General features: G+C 50.5%; 1 protein-coding gene across 6 annotated transcripts in view; it reads right to left on the reverse strand.

Annotated features, from left to right (window-relative positions):
- Positions 1-1040: 1040 nt before the first annotated feature.
- CLPB (ClpB family mitochondrial disaggregase) overlaps positions 1041-15015 on the reverse strand; it is a 149751-nt gene continuing 135776 nt past the window's right edge. For 4 of the 6 annotated variants that reach the window (XM_015115134.3, XM_015115132.3, XM_015115133.3 and 1 more), the window contains 7 exons: positions 10708-10752; positions 10199-10360; positions 3990-4146; positions 3119-3192; positions 2824-2943; positions 2521-2625; positions 1800-2112 (listed from right to left, as the gene is read on the reverse strand). In XM_015115134.3, the coding sequence (XP_014970620.1) occupies positions 1864-2112; positions 2521-2625; positions 2824-2943; positions 3119-3192; positions 3990-4146; positions 10199-10360; positions 10708-10752 (912 nt within the window). In that variant the 3' untranslated portion in view covers positions 1800-1863. 6 annotated transcript variants of the gene reach the window in all.

Raw genomic sequence — 15015 nt, forward strand, 5'->3', positions numbered from 1 at the left:
TTTTTTAGTAGAGACAGGGTTTCACCATGTTGGCCAGGCTGGTCTCGAACTCCCGACCTCAGGTGATCTGCCCATCTCAGCCTCCCAAAGTGCTGGAATTACAGGCATAAGCCACCACACCCAGCAATTTCCTGGTTTTAATAAACTACCATATGGCTTTGTAAGATGTTATCATTGGAAGAAGCTAGATGAAAGGTACATGGGAATTTTCTACTATTTCTGCAACTTTCTGTAAGTCTAAAATTACTTCAAAACAAAAAGGAAAAAAACAAAGAAAAGAAAAGCAGGCTGGCCGCGGTGGCTCACACCTGTAATCCCAGCACTTTGGGAGGCCGAGGCGGGCGGATCACAAGGCCAGGAGATCGAGACCGTCCTGGCCAACATAGTGAAACTCCGTCTCTACTAAAAATACAAAAAATTAGCCGGGCGTTGTGGCGGGCGCCTGTAGTCCCAGCTACTCAGGAGGCTGAGGCAGGAGAATGGCTTGAACCCGGGAGGTGGAGCTTGCAGTGAGCTGAGATTCAGCCACTGCACTCCAGCCTGGGTGACAGAGCGAGATTCCGTCTCAAAAAAAAAAAAAAAAAAAAAAAAAAGAAAAGCAGTCACTGAGGTAGGGAGCAGCAGCCCCTGAGGGGTAGACAGTGATCCAAGCATCTGCGGGAGCCCGTACCCTGGATTCTGACTGCCTCACACCCACCATACTGTTAGGACATGCTTCCATTACCCAAGGATCTTTGATTCCTGGCCCCATTCTCTGCTTCCTGAAAGACTAGCTAACACTACCTGAGGGTTCCACAAAGGGCCTGTGAGGGAAGGTGGGCTACTATAGATGGTGCCCAAGGATGCACCAGGCCTTGCTGTGCCTGGCTAAGGTGGGCTTGAAACATTGGCTGGTCTGTGAAATGTCCTTGGGGGACGGTGTCCAGACCCTCTGCAGACTGAATAAACTGCATGTTTATTCCAGGCTCGTTTAGCTAGAAGAGCAGTACAGACAGGGCTGAGGCTGACTCCATGGCCACATGTGCAGAGGCCAAACCCATGATTTCTCTCCCTATGCTTCCTAATGTCTGCCATGCTAGTCTTTTGAAGAAGGCCCCCACAGAGCTGAGCTTGCTTGGTTATCTGGAGGACTACTGCTCAGTCCAAGTAGAGGAGGGTAAGGAACCAGTCACGCCTCCTCCTGGAGGTGCCCAACACTGGCCTAGTCCCCAAGGCTGAAGAAGCACGGGTCTGGCTTGACCCCAAGACATGGGGTGGGGAGGAATAGGGGGCATAATATAGTAGCAGAAACAGACAAGCTTCTATGGGTCCCTTCCCCTTAGAATTTTAGGGTATGGAACAAGGAGGCTATACACTAAACTGCAGAACCATCTCTGCCTGGGTCTCTGAGCTCTTCCTCCATCCACTCCCAGTGGAGAAATTCTGGGGACTGAGTTGCATGAGGACTGGCAGAGGGTGGCAGTTCAGTCTGGTCCCTGTCTTCTTCCAGCCAGCTGTTTTCTTAGCTGCCATACTTCTGAGCTTCCTAGGAACGAGAAAGTCCGGCGACTATGGGGGATGGGGATCATTCTGAAGGAAATAAGGGAACTCCATCCCTCCTTGCCTTGAAGGGGGTGGAAAGGCAGCTCCTCTCCTGAAGGCTTGTTAGCAGGTTATGGGTCCACAACAAAGGGGCCAGAGTTGGGCGAAATTCCTCCTTTAGGTTTTGGGGCTGAGAAGGGGTCTTCACGGGCTATGAGGAGGTAAGCAGGCCTGAGACTGGGTAGACGGGAGAGGTATAAGGGGAAGATAAGTCGGTCGCCATGCCACAGCCAAGGGGCCTTTATTGGATGGTGAGGGCACATAGGAGCAGGCAGGTGGCTGCTAGATGGTGTTGCACACCTTCTCAGGGTGCAGTGGTGCCCGGATGTCCAGTTTGCGAGTCTTGCTGTCCTTGTCGATGATCTCCAGACGCAGCTTGGGGAGGCGCTTCTCAGTCTGGGGCGAGGGCAGTTCTGGGCTCTTGAGTAGCTGCTTGTCTGAGTCCTCCACTGTGATGCGCAGAGTACAGCCCCCTGGCAGCAGATCCTGCTCGTAGGCTGCTGCCAGCTGGTTCACCACACGGCGCTCTACCTGTGGGCGGGGAGGTGAAGTGGTCACTCCCTCGGCCTGGACCCAGCCTGGAGGGTGGCCTCCATCACTTACTGCTAGGGCAACTCAGAGACCTCCTTTGAGCCTGAGCCTCAGTTTTCTCATTTGCCAACTGGGGCTCATAACAGCTAGCTCACAGGACTGCGCTCAGTTACTGAGGCTCCCAGCCCAGTTCCCCAGTCCTAGTGGGGTGCATACTTGCCTACCCTCCAGCAGGGGTTTTACTTGGTGATCATGTGTTTATGGTTCTGAATGGGCATCCGCTCTGGGTGTGAATAATTCCAGCAACCAAGCTATAGGGAGGCAGGCTGAGAGCTCAGGAACTGGGTCTGGGGGGCCCTGGGGAGGCAGGTGTGGAGTCACCTACATTTCTCAGGCTCCTGTACTCACCTCATGTTTGATGGAGCGGGCACCATAGTGCACGTTGTAGCCGTCGACCAGCACGTCTGCCACCTCGCGGTCCCAGAGCAGCGTGATGTTGTGCCTTTGCTTGGCCTGAGATGGGTCAGATGGAAGCGTGCCGGCATGTGGCCCACTGCTTTCCATCTCTGGCCACTGTGGCCTGAGGCCAGGGCCACTGGCCCCACACCACTGTGCTCCACCTTTTGTGTGTGTGGCGGTGCCCCCAGTCCAGCGTTCCAGATTTCCAGTGGCTGGCTATCCCGCCCCCACCCATAGGCAGTCCCCTCTTACTCTCTTGGCCCAGAAGTTTAGTTCCTTGTTGACAAGTTGGATGAGCTCCGAGTGGCAGAAGGGGAGGAAGTAGACGATCTCATTGATCCGTCCCAGAAACTCATCCCTCCGGAAGTGAGCCTGCAGGGCCAGGTTAGGGGTGGGATGAGCTCAGTGACCCAGAGGGGGTTAGGGAAATTACCAGACACCAGGGGAAGATTGGGGAAATTACGGGGCTTCCAGATCTTTAGGATGGCTAAGATCACCCTCCCCAAACCTTAGGCTCCAGCAGGAAGTGCCAAGAAAGGCCTCTTACTTTCAGGATAGGGCGAATCACATTCTCCTTGAAGTTCTTTGAGATGGTGATCTTGTCACTTATCTGGACATCCCCTGTGGAGACAGAATCATAAACTGCTTACTCCCCACACTCAGGGAACTTTGGGGGCTGTGCCTGCCCGTTGGCCTGCCCATGCAAAGAGCCCTGGTCCTGCCCGTCTGTGTGGTCCTGGTCAAGGTCTAAGGCTCTCTGGGCTTCAGCCTAGTCTCTTCCTCTGACCAGGCACTTTCTGAGGCCTTTCCAGCTCTCATGCATATGAAGCCTGTGGTTCCTCAGGGTTGGAGCTGTGTGAGGGAGGGAGGGACAGGAGAGAGGAGAGGAAACGTCAGGATTAAGACTTGAGTCCTGACTTGGAGAATGGGGCTGCAGGGCTCGATCTTGAATGGAAAAGGTGACAGACACAGCTTCCTGCCGGATGTGCTCCTTTTTTTCAGCACTCTCCAAGGTCCACCTATGTAGGAAGCTGCCCTGGGTGAACAAGGCTGTGTCCACTGCCATACAGTTTTCGATCTGCTGTCCCCTTCTTGCACCAAAGCATCTCTATCTGTTGCATGTGCATGTCCTCAGTCCCCTAAGACCCTGGGCAGCTCTGGCCCCCCACCCTGGTGTAGCTCTGTCCATTCCTGCCTGGAGCCCTCTTATCACCCAACAGACTTGGGGCTTTCTTGAAGAAGTGGGGTCTCTGTCTCTTTCGTCTCAACCCCCACTACTTGGTCTGCTCAGTGTCAGCTAGGGACAGAGCTGCCCACTAGAACCTTCACCTGGGCCCAGGGCCCCAATCCCATTCTTCCCCAGGAGATAGGCTGGTGGCCTGGTCACTGGCCCAGACTGCTCAGGTCAGCCGTCATACCCAGGTTTTCGGCAATACGGTTACGGCTCATCTCCAAAGCTTCCTGCCTCAGCTGCAGTGCGTGCTGTGCGATCTCATCACTGGCCACATTGGAGGTCATGATGAAGATGGCGTCCTTGCAATCAATGGTCTTCCCTTTTCCATCTGTCAGCCGGCCCTGGGAAGGGAAGGAAGGGAATGTACAGTCAGGGAGCTATGTGCCTGGGCAGGCCTTAGCACTCTCAGTTCTCACCTGAGAGTTCAGGAGGCCTCCCGAGAGCCCTGTGTCTCCCTCCAGCCCCAGTGGCCAGCTGCTTCCTCCTCTGGGTTCTCCAAGCACTGGACTCGCACCTTGGCTGCTGTGCTCGCTACCCTGTGCTGCAACTGCTCTCCCTACTGAGTGCCTCCAGGTGAGGCTGCACTTGCTCTCTGGCATCTCTTGGGGCACCCGACTATCCCTGCATCCAGAAGTCAGTCACAGTTAGCCATCCATTTGTGCAACCAACACATTTTTTGGAGGCCCGCTCTGGGCCAGGCTCTGTGGTGGGGTACTGGGGTCCCACTGAGCCTTCAACATGCTCCCAGTATAGAGAAGCAGTGAGATACAGGAAACAAGCACTGACCATTCAATATGTTAAGTATGACGATAAAGGGAAGCCCAGCATGCTGCAGGAATTCAGAGGAGGGTACTTTACATGGCTACCGTGAGGACCAGATGTGGTTATCTGGTGAAAAATTCTTAGCAAACCAAGCTGTACGAATGTTCAGAGCTAAAATTACTGTAGTAGGTGATATATAATGAATTGAAACACGACAATCTCTTATCTTTGGAGCTGCCATCTGGCCTAACAGGGATAAAAAATGAGATTGCTTCTTTAACCACCTTGGGAAGTTTCCTTGGAATGTTCAGCTCTTTCTAGAAGGGACACAGGAGGCATCTATACTGGAGAAAGATGCACCAAAGGAGGAGAAAAGGAGCAAACAGTAAAGGGCAGAGACAGAAGAATGATAAAAGTACAGCATTCTGGGACCAATCAGTTCAAGGGTACAGAGCCCCGCTCACTCAGCGAACCTCAAGGGCATGACGGTACAACAGCACTTTATATCATTTATAACAAAAGCGATGATCACGGACTCCTTGAGAGCAAGCAATAGAGTGACAACACCGAACACGGACAGGGACTTCTAGTTTCATCACAGATGCTCTGCTTAGTGCTTTTTGTGTACAATCGCACTCCTTCTGGTAGGAAAGTGGCTCTTTGACGGCAGAGGCTGGGTCTTGTTCATCACTGTGTCCCAGAACAGCATCCAGTACAGAGTAGGTGTTTGACACCTGCTTGCTGGAGGCTGGAATCTTCACATCTACCCTTGGAGATAGGTGCAGTTAGGACCCTTACAAAGAAACTGAGGCTCAGAGAGGATCAGTAACTTGTTCGAGGTTTCACAGCTAGGATACAGTAGAGGCGAGACTTGAACTGTCTGACTTCAGAGCCCATGCCCTTCCTCTGTACCAGGCTACAGAGGTCATACCAATGGTGCTGGATGAATGAGGCCTCATGCTATTTTCTTTCCTTCGACAGAATTTTCTCAGAATTCTGCCAAATTCAGTTTGTATCCCTTGCTCCTCACTGGAGAGATGCAACTGGGACAGGTGCTAGGGAGGAGATCTGCCTGAGATTTCTTCCGGGAAGCAGAGAAAGCATAGCTCCCTCCAAGTCAGAAACCGTGGCTCTGGGGATATACATCACTGGTCTCAGCCTGTTGGCTCCTGCCTGAGCCAGGGATGCTGGGCCCTGCCCGAGCTTCAGGGTCAGCCCTTGCTTCTAAAGCTAGTATAATGGTAAACCCAGTCTTCCCCCTTAGGAGCAAAGGAGAAAGGATTGTGCATCAACCGAGCTAGCTTACTGCATGCTGGGTGTACTTTCCAGCCTTGCTTTCCACTGGACCTTGGCACAGGCCTATGAGAAACTGTTAATTCCCAAAGGGTCTATTCACAAGGGGCCTAGTAATTCATGTCCTGAAGCTAGTCACTCTGTTGTCCCTGCCTTGGGGCAGGAAAAGGGAAGCAAGAGTGCAAGCGGATGTCCTTGAGCTTTTACCAGCAGCTTTTCACTCTTACCTCCCTGCTTATGGGTTCTAACCTAACAGACTCCACTGAGGGCAGCTCTAGTTTTGGGGACCGTGTGTGTGTGTGTGTGTGTGTGTGTGAGAGAGAGAGAGAGAGACATGTCCAAGCATGTGCACATGACAGTGTGTGTGTTCCATACTCACTTTGCAGAGCTCATCCCCAAAGACTGGCTTCACACACTGCTATACTGGCCAGAGCAATAACCCAGCAGCAATTTCATTCTAAGAGATCAAAGCTCTGCTCATAACTGGGCCTGAGGATGGGTCCCAGGTGGGTGAGGGGAGCAGGTGTAGTGCACGACTGACCCAAAGGGTGACTTTCAGTGCTCATGTCTACTTCTCCTCAGTTTCCTTGGCAATAAAGATGTGTCTCAAACAGGAAGCTGTCTGTGCCTCACCTCCCTCTAACCACCAGAGCGTGCACATCCTGGGTGGGGCTTGAATGCTCACCCCAGGGTTATGAGGCTGCTTTCCCACTGTCTCACATATGAATCCTTGGTGGGAGGAGTAGGGGCTGGGCTCTCTGGGGACTAGTCTCTTTCTGGGACTTCTGCCCTGGGGTCACCTGTAAATGGCCAGCATTAGTCCTGCTTGGTGCTTTGATGAGAGCAACAGGGTTCTTACTTTTCTGGGTCCAGGCTTGGGAGAATTGGACTGGGTAGGGATGAGGGTGCTTCCCTCACACCTCCAGCCTGGATTAGGTGCCCCTACAGCTCCCAGCACTTGCTGTTTGTCACTAGTGCAGCACTGGCCACAGTGAACTGAACTATTTTTAGCTGCCTGTCTCCACACTCATTGGTCACGCCAAGGACAGGGCTGCGTCCTTACCCCACACAGTGCCTCATGAATAAATGAATGAGCTACATTCTTTTGGTTTGCTCTTTTTTGTTTTTGAGACAGGGTCTGGCTCTGTTGCCCAGGTTAGAGCACAGCGGTGCAATCTCTGCTCACTGCAACCTCTGCCTCTGAGGCTCAAGCCATCCTCCCACCTCAGCCTCCTGAGTAGTGAAGACTACAGGCACACACCACTATGCCCAGCTGATTTTTGTATTTTTTGTAGAGACAAGGTTTCGCCATGTTGCCCAAGCTGGTCTCGAACCCCTGAGCTCAAGTGATCTGCCCGCCTTGGCCTTCCAAAGTGCTGGGATTACAGGTGTGACACACCGTGTCTGGCTTGGTTTACTTCCTACCTCTCTGGCGAGTCTGTCTTGACTCTTCCCTGATAGGTCCCAAAACTCTGTGTGTAGCCCTCTTTTCTCTGCACATTATACACTCCCTGGGTTAGAGACCTCATCTATTCCTGTGGCTTCCATTAACCTCTCTGGGCTAAAGGATTCCTGAACTGCTATTTTCAGTCAGACCTTTCCTACACTCCTGCCCCATGAAACTGATGAACGGCCTCTTGGCCATCTCCACCTGGATGTCCCTCAGGCATCTCACCTTCAACATTTCCACACCTCAGTGCCTCACCTTCCTCTCCAATCTGCTGCTTCCCACAGCGTTCGCCACCTCAGCTGATGGCCAACTGGAAGCAGCCAACTGCCCACCCTTGGCTCCTCCCTCTCTCCTCAGTCAACCTTCTAGTAGTTTCTCCAGCCCATGGCCTCCCCAGCTCTAGCGTGGGCTCCCCAGCAGTCTCCTTGTTAATGACCCTCTCCCTTCTCATCCATTCTTTACACAGCTGCCCATGGCATCTCTGTAAAGTGAAAATTTGACTGTTTCTTTCTTGCTTAAAGTATTTCAAAGGCTCCTCACTCTCTACGAGAGAAACGCAAACTTCTGTGCCTGGCATTTTAACTGGGCCCTGTTTACCTTACCTACCTTCTCTCTACCACTCCGTTCTTGTTTTCCCTCTGCAGTCAAGCAGTACTGACGAGCTGCAGTTCCCTGAGCATGCCAGGCTGTTTCATGCCCTGTACTTTTGCACATTAGGTTTCTACTGCCAGCCCCTCCACTCTGTTCACCTAGCACTTACTAACTCTTTGAAGGTTTGCTAAACTACCGTTGAATTAAATTAGTCAAAACAACATTTCCCCTGACTTTGTGGGCTCTGGGAATGGTTCAAGTGAACATGACAATGGCCCGTCCTCAAAAAGCCTAAATTGAGTAAACCTGGATGGCAGCTTTGGTCAATGGAACCAAGAGCATTGGAAACTATCGTAGGCTGGGGCTGGGGGAAGGGGCGACAACAGCTGCAGGAAGGAATTCCTATCAACCCCTAAAAGGCAGTCAGTGGAGTGAAGTGACGGAGGAGGGGGAGACAGGGCTTTCATGTAGGGCTAGTTGTACTTCACTCAGCAGTTGCCTTCTGTCTTTTTGGGCCAAGAATGCCATCAGAGGTGCCTCTCTAGGGAGGCCAGAGATCAAACAGGCCGCGGTACTCACCCTCCCTGAGTGGCATGGTCCCGTCCCTTCAGTGCTTCACTGAGACGGACCTTGCTCTTTTGGCCCTAGCTACATGGTGGTTATTCAAGCTGCAGGATCTAGAACTGGGCTGCCTAGGTTTGAATCCTTGATTCTCTCTTCCCAGCTGCATGACCACGGGTGAATGAATTAATCTTACCTTGCTTTAGTTTCCACATCTGTTCAACAGAGGCCGTAATAGCTAGCTTTGGAGGGTTGTTGAAAGGGTTAAATTGATACACATAAGCCTCTGAAGACAGTGAATGGCACACAAAATGCCAGCTACTACCATGTCTCCTTTCCACCTGTCTACCAGGCAGAGAGCTCCCAGAGGGCATGTTCGGGTCTGGCCATAGCTGTGCACTTGAATCCCATCAAGAGGCTGGAATGGAGTGGAGGCCTCAGCGAACACATGTGAGTAACTGAGTATGTGACCTCTGAAGGACTAGTCTCTCCTCAGCAGGAGGTTCAGGGCAGGGAGCAGCTGAAGGGCTAGGAAGACACAACAAAATGGGCAGGGGCAAGGAGGCTGGGCCAGGTGGGGAAGGCAGTGAGCAGCTGGTAGGAGATCTGGATCTAGGTCTTCCTGGCTTGGTACCTGATGGAGGAGTCCCCTCCCTGTGGCCTCCTGTGACATGGGAAGCAAACCACCTTCCTATTTTCCCAGGGCTGCAGGAGGCTAGGTAGACAGGTGAGCTGGACTCATGGCCAGGTGCTGGCTAATACAGCCCCTGCATGGGAGAAGAGGGGCCTCATCCCTGGTTTAGTCCTTGGCTCCTCATGCTCTTTTGATGGAGCAGGGCCTCTGAAAAGGTAGAATTCATCTTCTTCCATGATTGTAAGCAATCCCTCGCCTGGCTCAAGGTAAACAGTGGTATGGGGGGAGAACTGGGGCTCTGGGATCAGACATATCTGTAGCCCAGTCTTGGCTCTTTACACAGCAGCTCTGGCCTTAGGCATGTCTTTTATAACCTCTCTGAACCTCAGTTTCTTCATCTGTAAAAAATGAGCAATTTCTCCTTTGCCTGGTAGGAATTTTTCTACCTGCCTTATGAGGATTAGTGATAATGGCTGTAACGTCTTTAGTACAGGTCTAGTACACAGAAAGTACTGGACAGAATTAAGTTCTTCTCTCCATTTAGAACTTACCCCTACCAGCAGGGGAACCGGACCATCTGTAAGAACCCTCAAATTCTCAGAAGAGAAAGACTCCATGAACCAGGGTATCAGCATCTCACCATTAGCAGCAACAATATTAGCATTTTAAAGAACTGCAGGAGACAATGTTTGGCACACAGGGGCTTCTCTGATTCAGCCTCCTCGTTTGTCACATGAGGTCTCTGATGCCTAGAGATGGGCAGTGACTTGCCAAGGTCACAAAGCCAGTCAGGAGCAGAGCTGGAACTAAAAATTCATTTCTCTCTCTCATGGCACCTCTGCCATACCATGTCTCTCTAGAAGGTGGCCTGAGCAGCCACGCAATTTCAACTCTTAGGCAGAGCTGGTCTTCCCTTGAGTGCCCCACCCGGGCCCTGGTGCAGGGGGGCTAAACTGCACCTGCTGGATGAATGAATGTACACATGCGGGAGCAGGAAGCCGAGGAATGACCAGCTAGCCTCTGGGCCCTCGCTTTCTGCTGTTCACAGTCCCCCTTATCTCCAGTGTCCTCCTGCTCCATCCTGGCCCAAGGTGACTCTCACCTCATCAAACAGCTGCAGCATGATGGTGAGCACATCTGGATGGGCTTTGTCTACTTCATCAAAGAGCACCACGGCATTGGGGCACTGCTTCAACTTCTTGGTCAGCTGACCACCCTCTTCATGGCCAACGTAGCCTGGTGGGGACCCGATAAACTTGGCCACCTGGTAGAAGGAAGGAAACATGCTAGGAAGGCCTTTCTGTGCTTTTAGTTTCCAACATGGGGCATGCATCGGAAGATGACTTTATATACTATTAAGGTTGCCTGTCTCAACAGAGACGATTGGCTGTCCGTCTCCTGGTGTGGCAGATAGATCTTCTCTCTGTTTATTCTTCAGAGCAAATCCTATGTGAAACAAATCAGTGACCCTGCTGCACACCTGTGCTCCCAATGACAAATCCCAAGGCTGCTGGAATTATCTGAGGCCCAAAGGCCCAAATGTTAAGACCCAGGCAGTCATGCTGACAAGCCCTCCAAACCATGCTTCATTCAAAGACTATCATCACTCACCTCGTGTCGCTCCTGGAACTCGGACATGTCCAGCCTGATGAAGCCCTGTGTGGAAACAAGCAAGCACCAAGTCCGTTTGGAGGCAGGAAAGTGAAGAGAAGGGTTAGGGAGGAAAGCACCTCAACTATCCCCAAGGCTTTCACACCACACCAACACAAGATCTTCTATCTCACGCTCAAGGGATGTTTTTTCTGGCTTCCTGTCTCCTTTTCTGTGTACTCATTTCCTACGAGTCCCTCATTCTCTTCCTTAAAAGACCCAAATCATGTACCTGACCTTCTAATCTGACTTGGGGTGTCTTCTTTCAGGGAGGCCTCTCCTGTTGTGATTACCGCATCATCCACCCACTCGTCCGTTCCACGTTTCCTGAGGGCATCCTGTGTGTGCTGGACACCGGAGTTACAACAGGGAACAAGTCTTGGTCTCTGTCCTTAAGGAGCACCCCATCGGATGGTGCAGACATGGACAAAGTCAGTCACGAACAGTATGGATTGTGATGTGAGGAGGAGAGAAACACTCAGATGGCTCCAGAATGCCTCTCAACTCTGAAAGTCTGTGTGATGCCCATGTCCCTTTGATTTACTTTTCTTCAAAATGAATATATTTTAAAATGTATTTACATTTCTTCATTTCATTAAAAAAAAAAACCAATAACATAGCTGTACTACCCTTTTCTCTCCACCACAGGGTGTAGCGGTGATTTCCGAAGAAGTGGCCCCATGGGTGGCCATGGTTAGCCCCTGAGGAAGAGAACAGCTTGCAGTGTGTGATCTGAAGAGTTAACACAGGCGGAGTGCCTGTTGGTTTTCAAGAACCATTACCTGATTAGGGAGCTGTAAAAGCATCCACAGGTGCCCTGTCTAGCCACAACCAGACCAGAGTTCCCCACAGTCCCCTGGGCTCCTCTCCTACTGGCACATGCCCGTGTCTAAGAGACGGCGTTCACCGAATCTTGCTTCACCGGAGAGCCGGCGATGATGGGGGTGCCAAGATCCTCACTGGGAAGTAGCTATGTTTGAAATCCAGGGCCATATTCTAGCTTGGCCACTGGTCAGAAATTCACACCGTGATGTACTTTTAGTTCTTTCTCTGTCCTGTCATTCTACAGCTGAGACACAGGGTGCAAGAACCCTAGGCTGGGAGCCAGGGGGCTCAGGTTCCAGTCCTAGTTCTGCCTGCCTGTGGAGCCTTGGACATGCTGCCTCCCCTTTTTGAGCTGCAGTTTTGTCCTGTGTTACACAAGGCTCTTGGCTCCTCTCCCTGCCTCACCAGGGGTCTGAGGATCTAATCCAAGAGGTGCGACAGGACCTAGAGAAGTTATTAAGGCCACATGGGGCATGAGCCAGAAAGCATTTCCAGAGGGTCCCTAGGCCGCTCAGTCAAGAGATCTGCAGGTTTCAGGAAGGGTGGGACGATGGCCATGGGGAAGCTGGGAGAAGCAACGGGTTGGAAGCCAAAAGATGGGTCTCTGATTAATAACAGCTGACATTTACTGGGTATTTACTATGTGCCTGGCATTGTTTTAAGCAAGCTATAAAGGGCTTAGAACATGTACAAGTCTCTGAGGCAAGCACTACTATCACCTCCACTTTACAGATGAGAAAACTAAGTCATAGATTAAAGTAACTTGCTCAAAGTCACCCGTGCTTGGCAATCCGGCTCCACGTCTGTGCTCTTAGCCATCATGCTACACTGCCTCATAGCTTCCCCTCTGCCAATCAGCTGGGCTCTTGACAGTCTTCACCTGAAGAATTCTGAGCTTTGTGTCCAGATGCCAATGAATGTCTGACAACACATGGACTATAGACTCTCATGCTTACTTATGTCAAGTGACCTGGGTTCTCACCCTAGTTCTTCTAATGATTTGCTAGGTAATTTTGAACACATTTTTGGGCTTGATTTTCTTGGCCAGAATCATCATTTTGGTTTCACATGATCTTAGCTTGGCGTTATCAACAAAGTGAGGCAAGAACAATAAAAGTAACATCCAACATGTACTGATTGCTTACCACCTGCCAAGAATGGCGTTTTAACATTTTACATCACTATCTCATTTAACCTTCTGAACAATCCAGGGAGACTGGCACCATTATGGAGCCCACTTTCCAGATGAGAAAGATGATGTAAACAGAGGTCCTGGTCAACTCCACATAGCAGGTACAGTTGGGATTTGAACCCAGGCAGCTGGACTCAGATACTTGCTCTTTATCCCTCATCATATTGCTACTAGAACTAAGTCTTTTGGGCTCCACCACCCTACCTTATAATGATATCACAGAACACCATTAAGGTTCCTTCTCAAGGCTTATTAGCTCTAGTAATGAAAGTTAACAGAGCCACTCAGTTTGGGAGAAATAGTACACAGGCTAATGAGAGAAAAAAAATAAGTTCACAGATCTGATAAAGAAATCATATAAATGTACAAAGAATGCCTTCTGAAGTGGCAAGATCTGGAGGTGTTAGTGTCTCTTTACAAATGAAGAAACTAGGGATCAGAGAGCCAGAACTAGAATTCACGTCACCAAACTCTGGGCCAGTGCTCATTTCATTTCATCAGCCGTCTTGGGAGACAAATTAAAGGGAGCTTCTGTTTGGTAAGTCTCTTTCACACTGTGCTCTGTGAATGGCGCTTTCCATACATCACTCTTTGGGCCCCAGGTACACTGGTTACACAGCTTAAAGTCCAGGGCTCTCTTGGATTTCGAAGGCAGGTCTCAAACATGCCTGTCATGTGGCTATAAAGTATCTATGCTAAACATAGATTCTGTAATGAGTTGACCCAGAGGGCTAGTACAGGTAGGAGTTTCATAGAAGCACCACCTATGATTTAAAAATAAAATACATGATTGTTTTTATGCAGCTTCTCATGCCTCTCATCTCCCAATGTGAAATGGGGACACACCGGCAAGTTTCCCATCTAGCTTCCTAGAGCAGCTGAGAACAACGGTATCACAGTGAGGAGCTGAGAGACTGGATTGATTCTGGTTTTATTTCTTCCCCTAACAGGGGAAGCCTAAGAATGGTGTAGGGCCTCAGTTTTCTCATCTGAAAAGTGGGTCTAATTTAGCATCCATGCCATCTTCCCCATAGAATCAAATGGGAGAGTAGATGGGGTGCTGCTGTGGTAAGTAGGAAGTGATGAATACATGCAAGTCAAGGAATAGGCACTTGCTGTGTGCTCGCCATGATGTGATGACATAAGTGATAAGCACACAGCGTCGTCACTTGATGCTCCCCATAACCTAAGATACGGATTGGAGGGCTTTCACCTTGAGGCAAGAGAGCTGAAACTTCAAGGAGTAAAGTTCACCTGCCTAGGGCCAGTAGAAAGTAGAAGCGCTGGAACCTGAAGCAAAGAATGGTTGCTCCAGAGCTCTGTCCACCACAGTGCGCTGCCTCCGAGGGTGATGGTGTTACTTCCTTCTGAGTGAGGCATGCACTGAAGCATGCCAACGTCATCCTGCACTGGGGTAAATCTGTCTCCCATTCAGATGTGCCAACTAAAAAATTACTTGCATTATTAGTGTTTTAACAAGCCTCTTCTCCTTTCTACACCAGCAAGTCAGTACATACTCTCCTTCTACTTCCACTGTGTATGAAGACATATGAAGACAGCTTGGATAAGGAGATTATATTTGTAATTAAATATTAACCTTTCTGACAGTATTAAAATTAAACCACTCAGAATTCTTCATCCCTAATCAGGTGGTTCCTGCCCGTAACTGCATCTTCCCTAATAGTCCTGCTAGTTTATGGCCCTTTCCAGAGTGCTAATTGTTTCAATCGCTGCCAACCTGATGAATTGACTTAAAAATGCTATTTCAGTTGGAGCGCATTAGCATGCTACGCGTTGCTTCTTGCTTGCCTGCTTGTCAAGTGGGTCTGCTCCAGGTTTGGTGGAGGCAGAGCACAGCTACTGGCAGAGATGGGGGTTTAAGAGCCTTCAGCCGTTTATGAAGCAGAAGGGGGCTCAGGAGGACATAATCTGAACTACCTTGTTTCTGTGGCTACCAGTGGGGCAGGCAGGCCAGAAAGAGAACAGGAGTCCAAGACTCTGCTGCTGGGGCCACTTGGCTGGCAGAGGCCTAAGCAACTCCTCATTGCTTTGGCCAGGGAGGCTTTCCTTAGAAAGGCAAGGGCAAGAGCATCTGGGGTCTCGGGCGACCTCCTGCCCTCGATGCTGGGAGGGCTGGTAGAAGAATGTTTGGCTTTCAGTGAAATGTTTTTGCACTCTCTCCGAGGATTGCTGTCTCTGCACAAAAGCATTTCCTGCCTCCCTAAAAAGTTAAACTGAGCAGGCCTTGGAAA

Source organism: Macaca mulatta, chromosome 14 (assembly GCF_049350105.2).
Source record: "Macaca mulatta isolate MMU2019108-1 chromosome 14, T2T-MMU8v2.0, whole genome shotgun sequence".
In the NCBI taxonomy this organism is placed as follows: Eukaryota; Metazoa; Chordata; class Mammalia; order Primates; family Cercopithecidae; genus Macaca; species Macaca mulatta.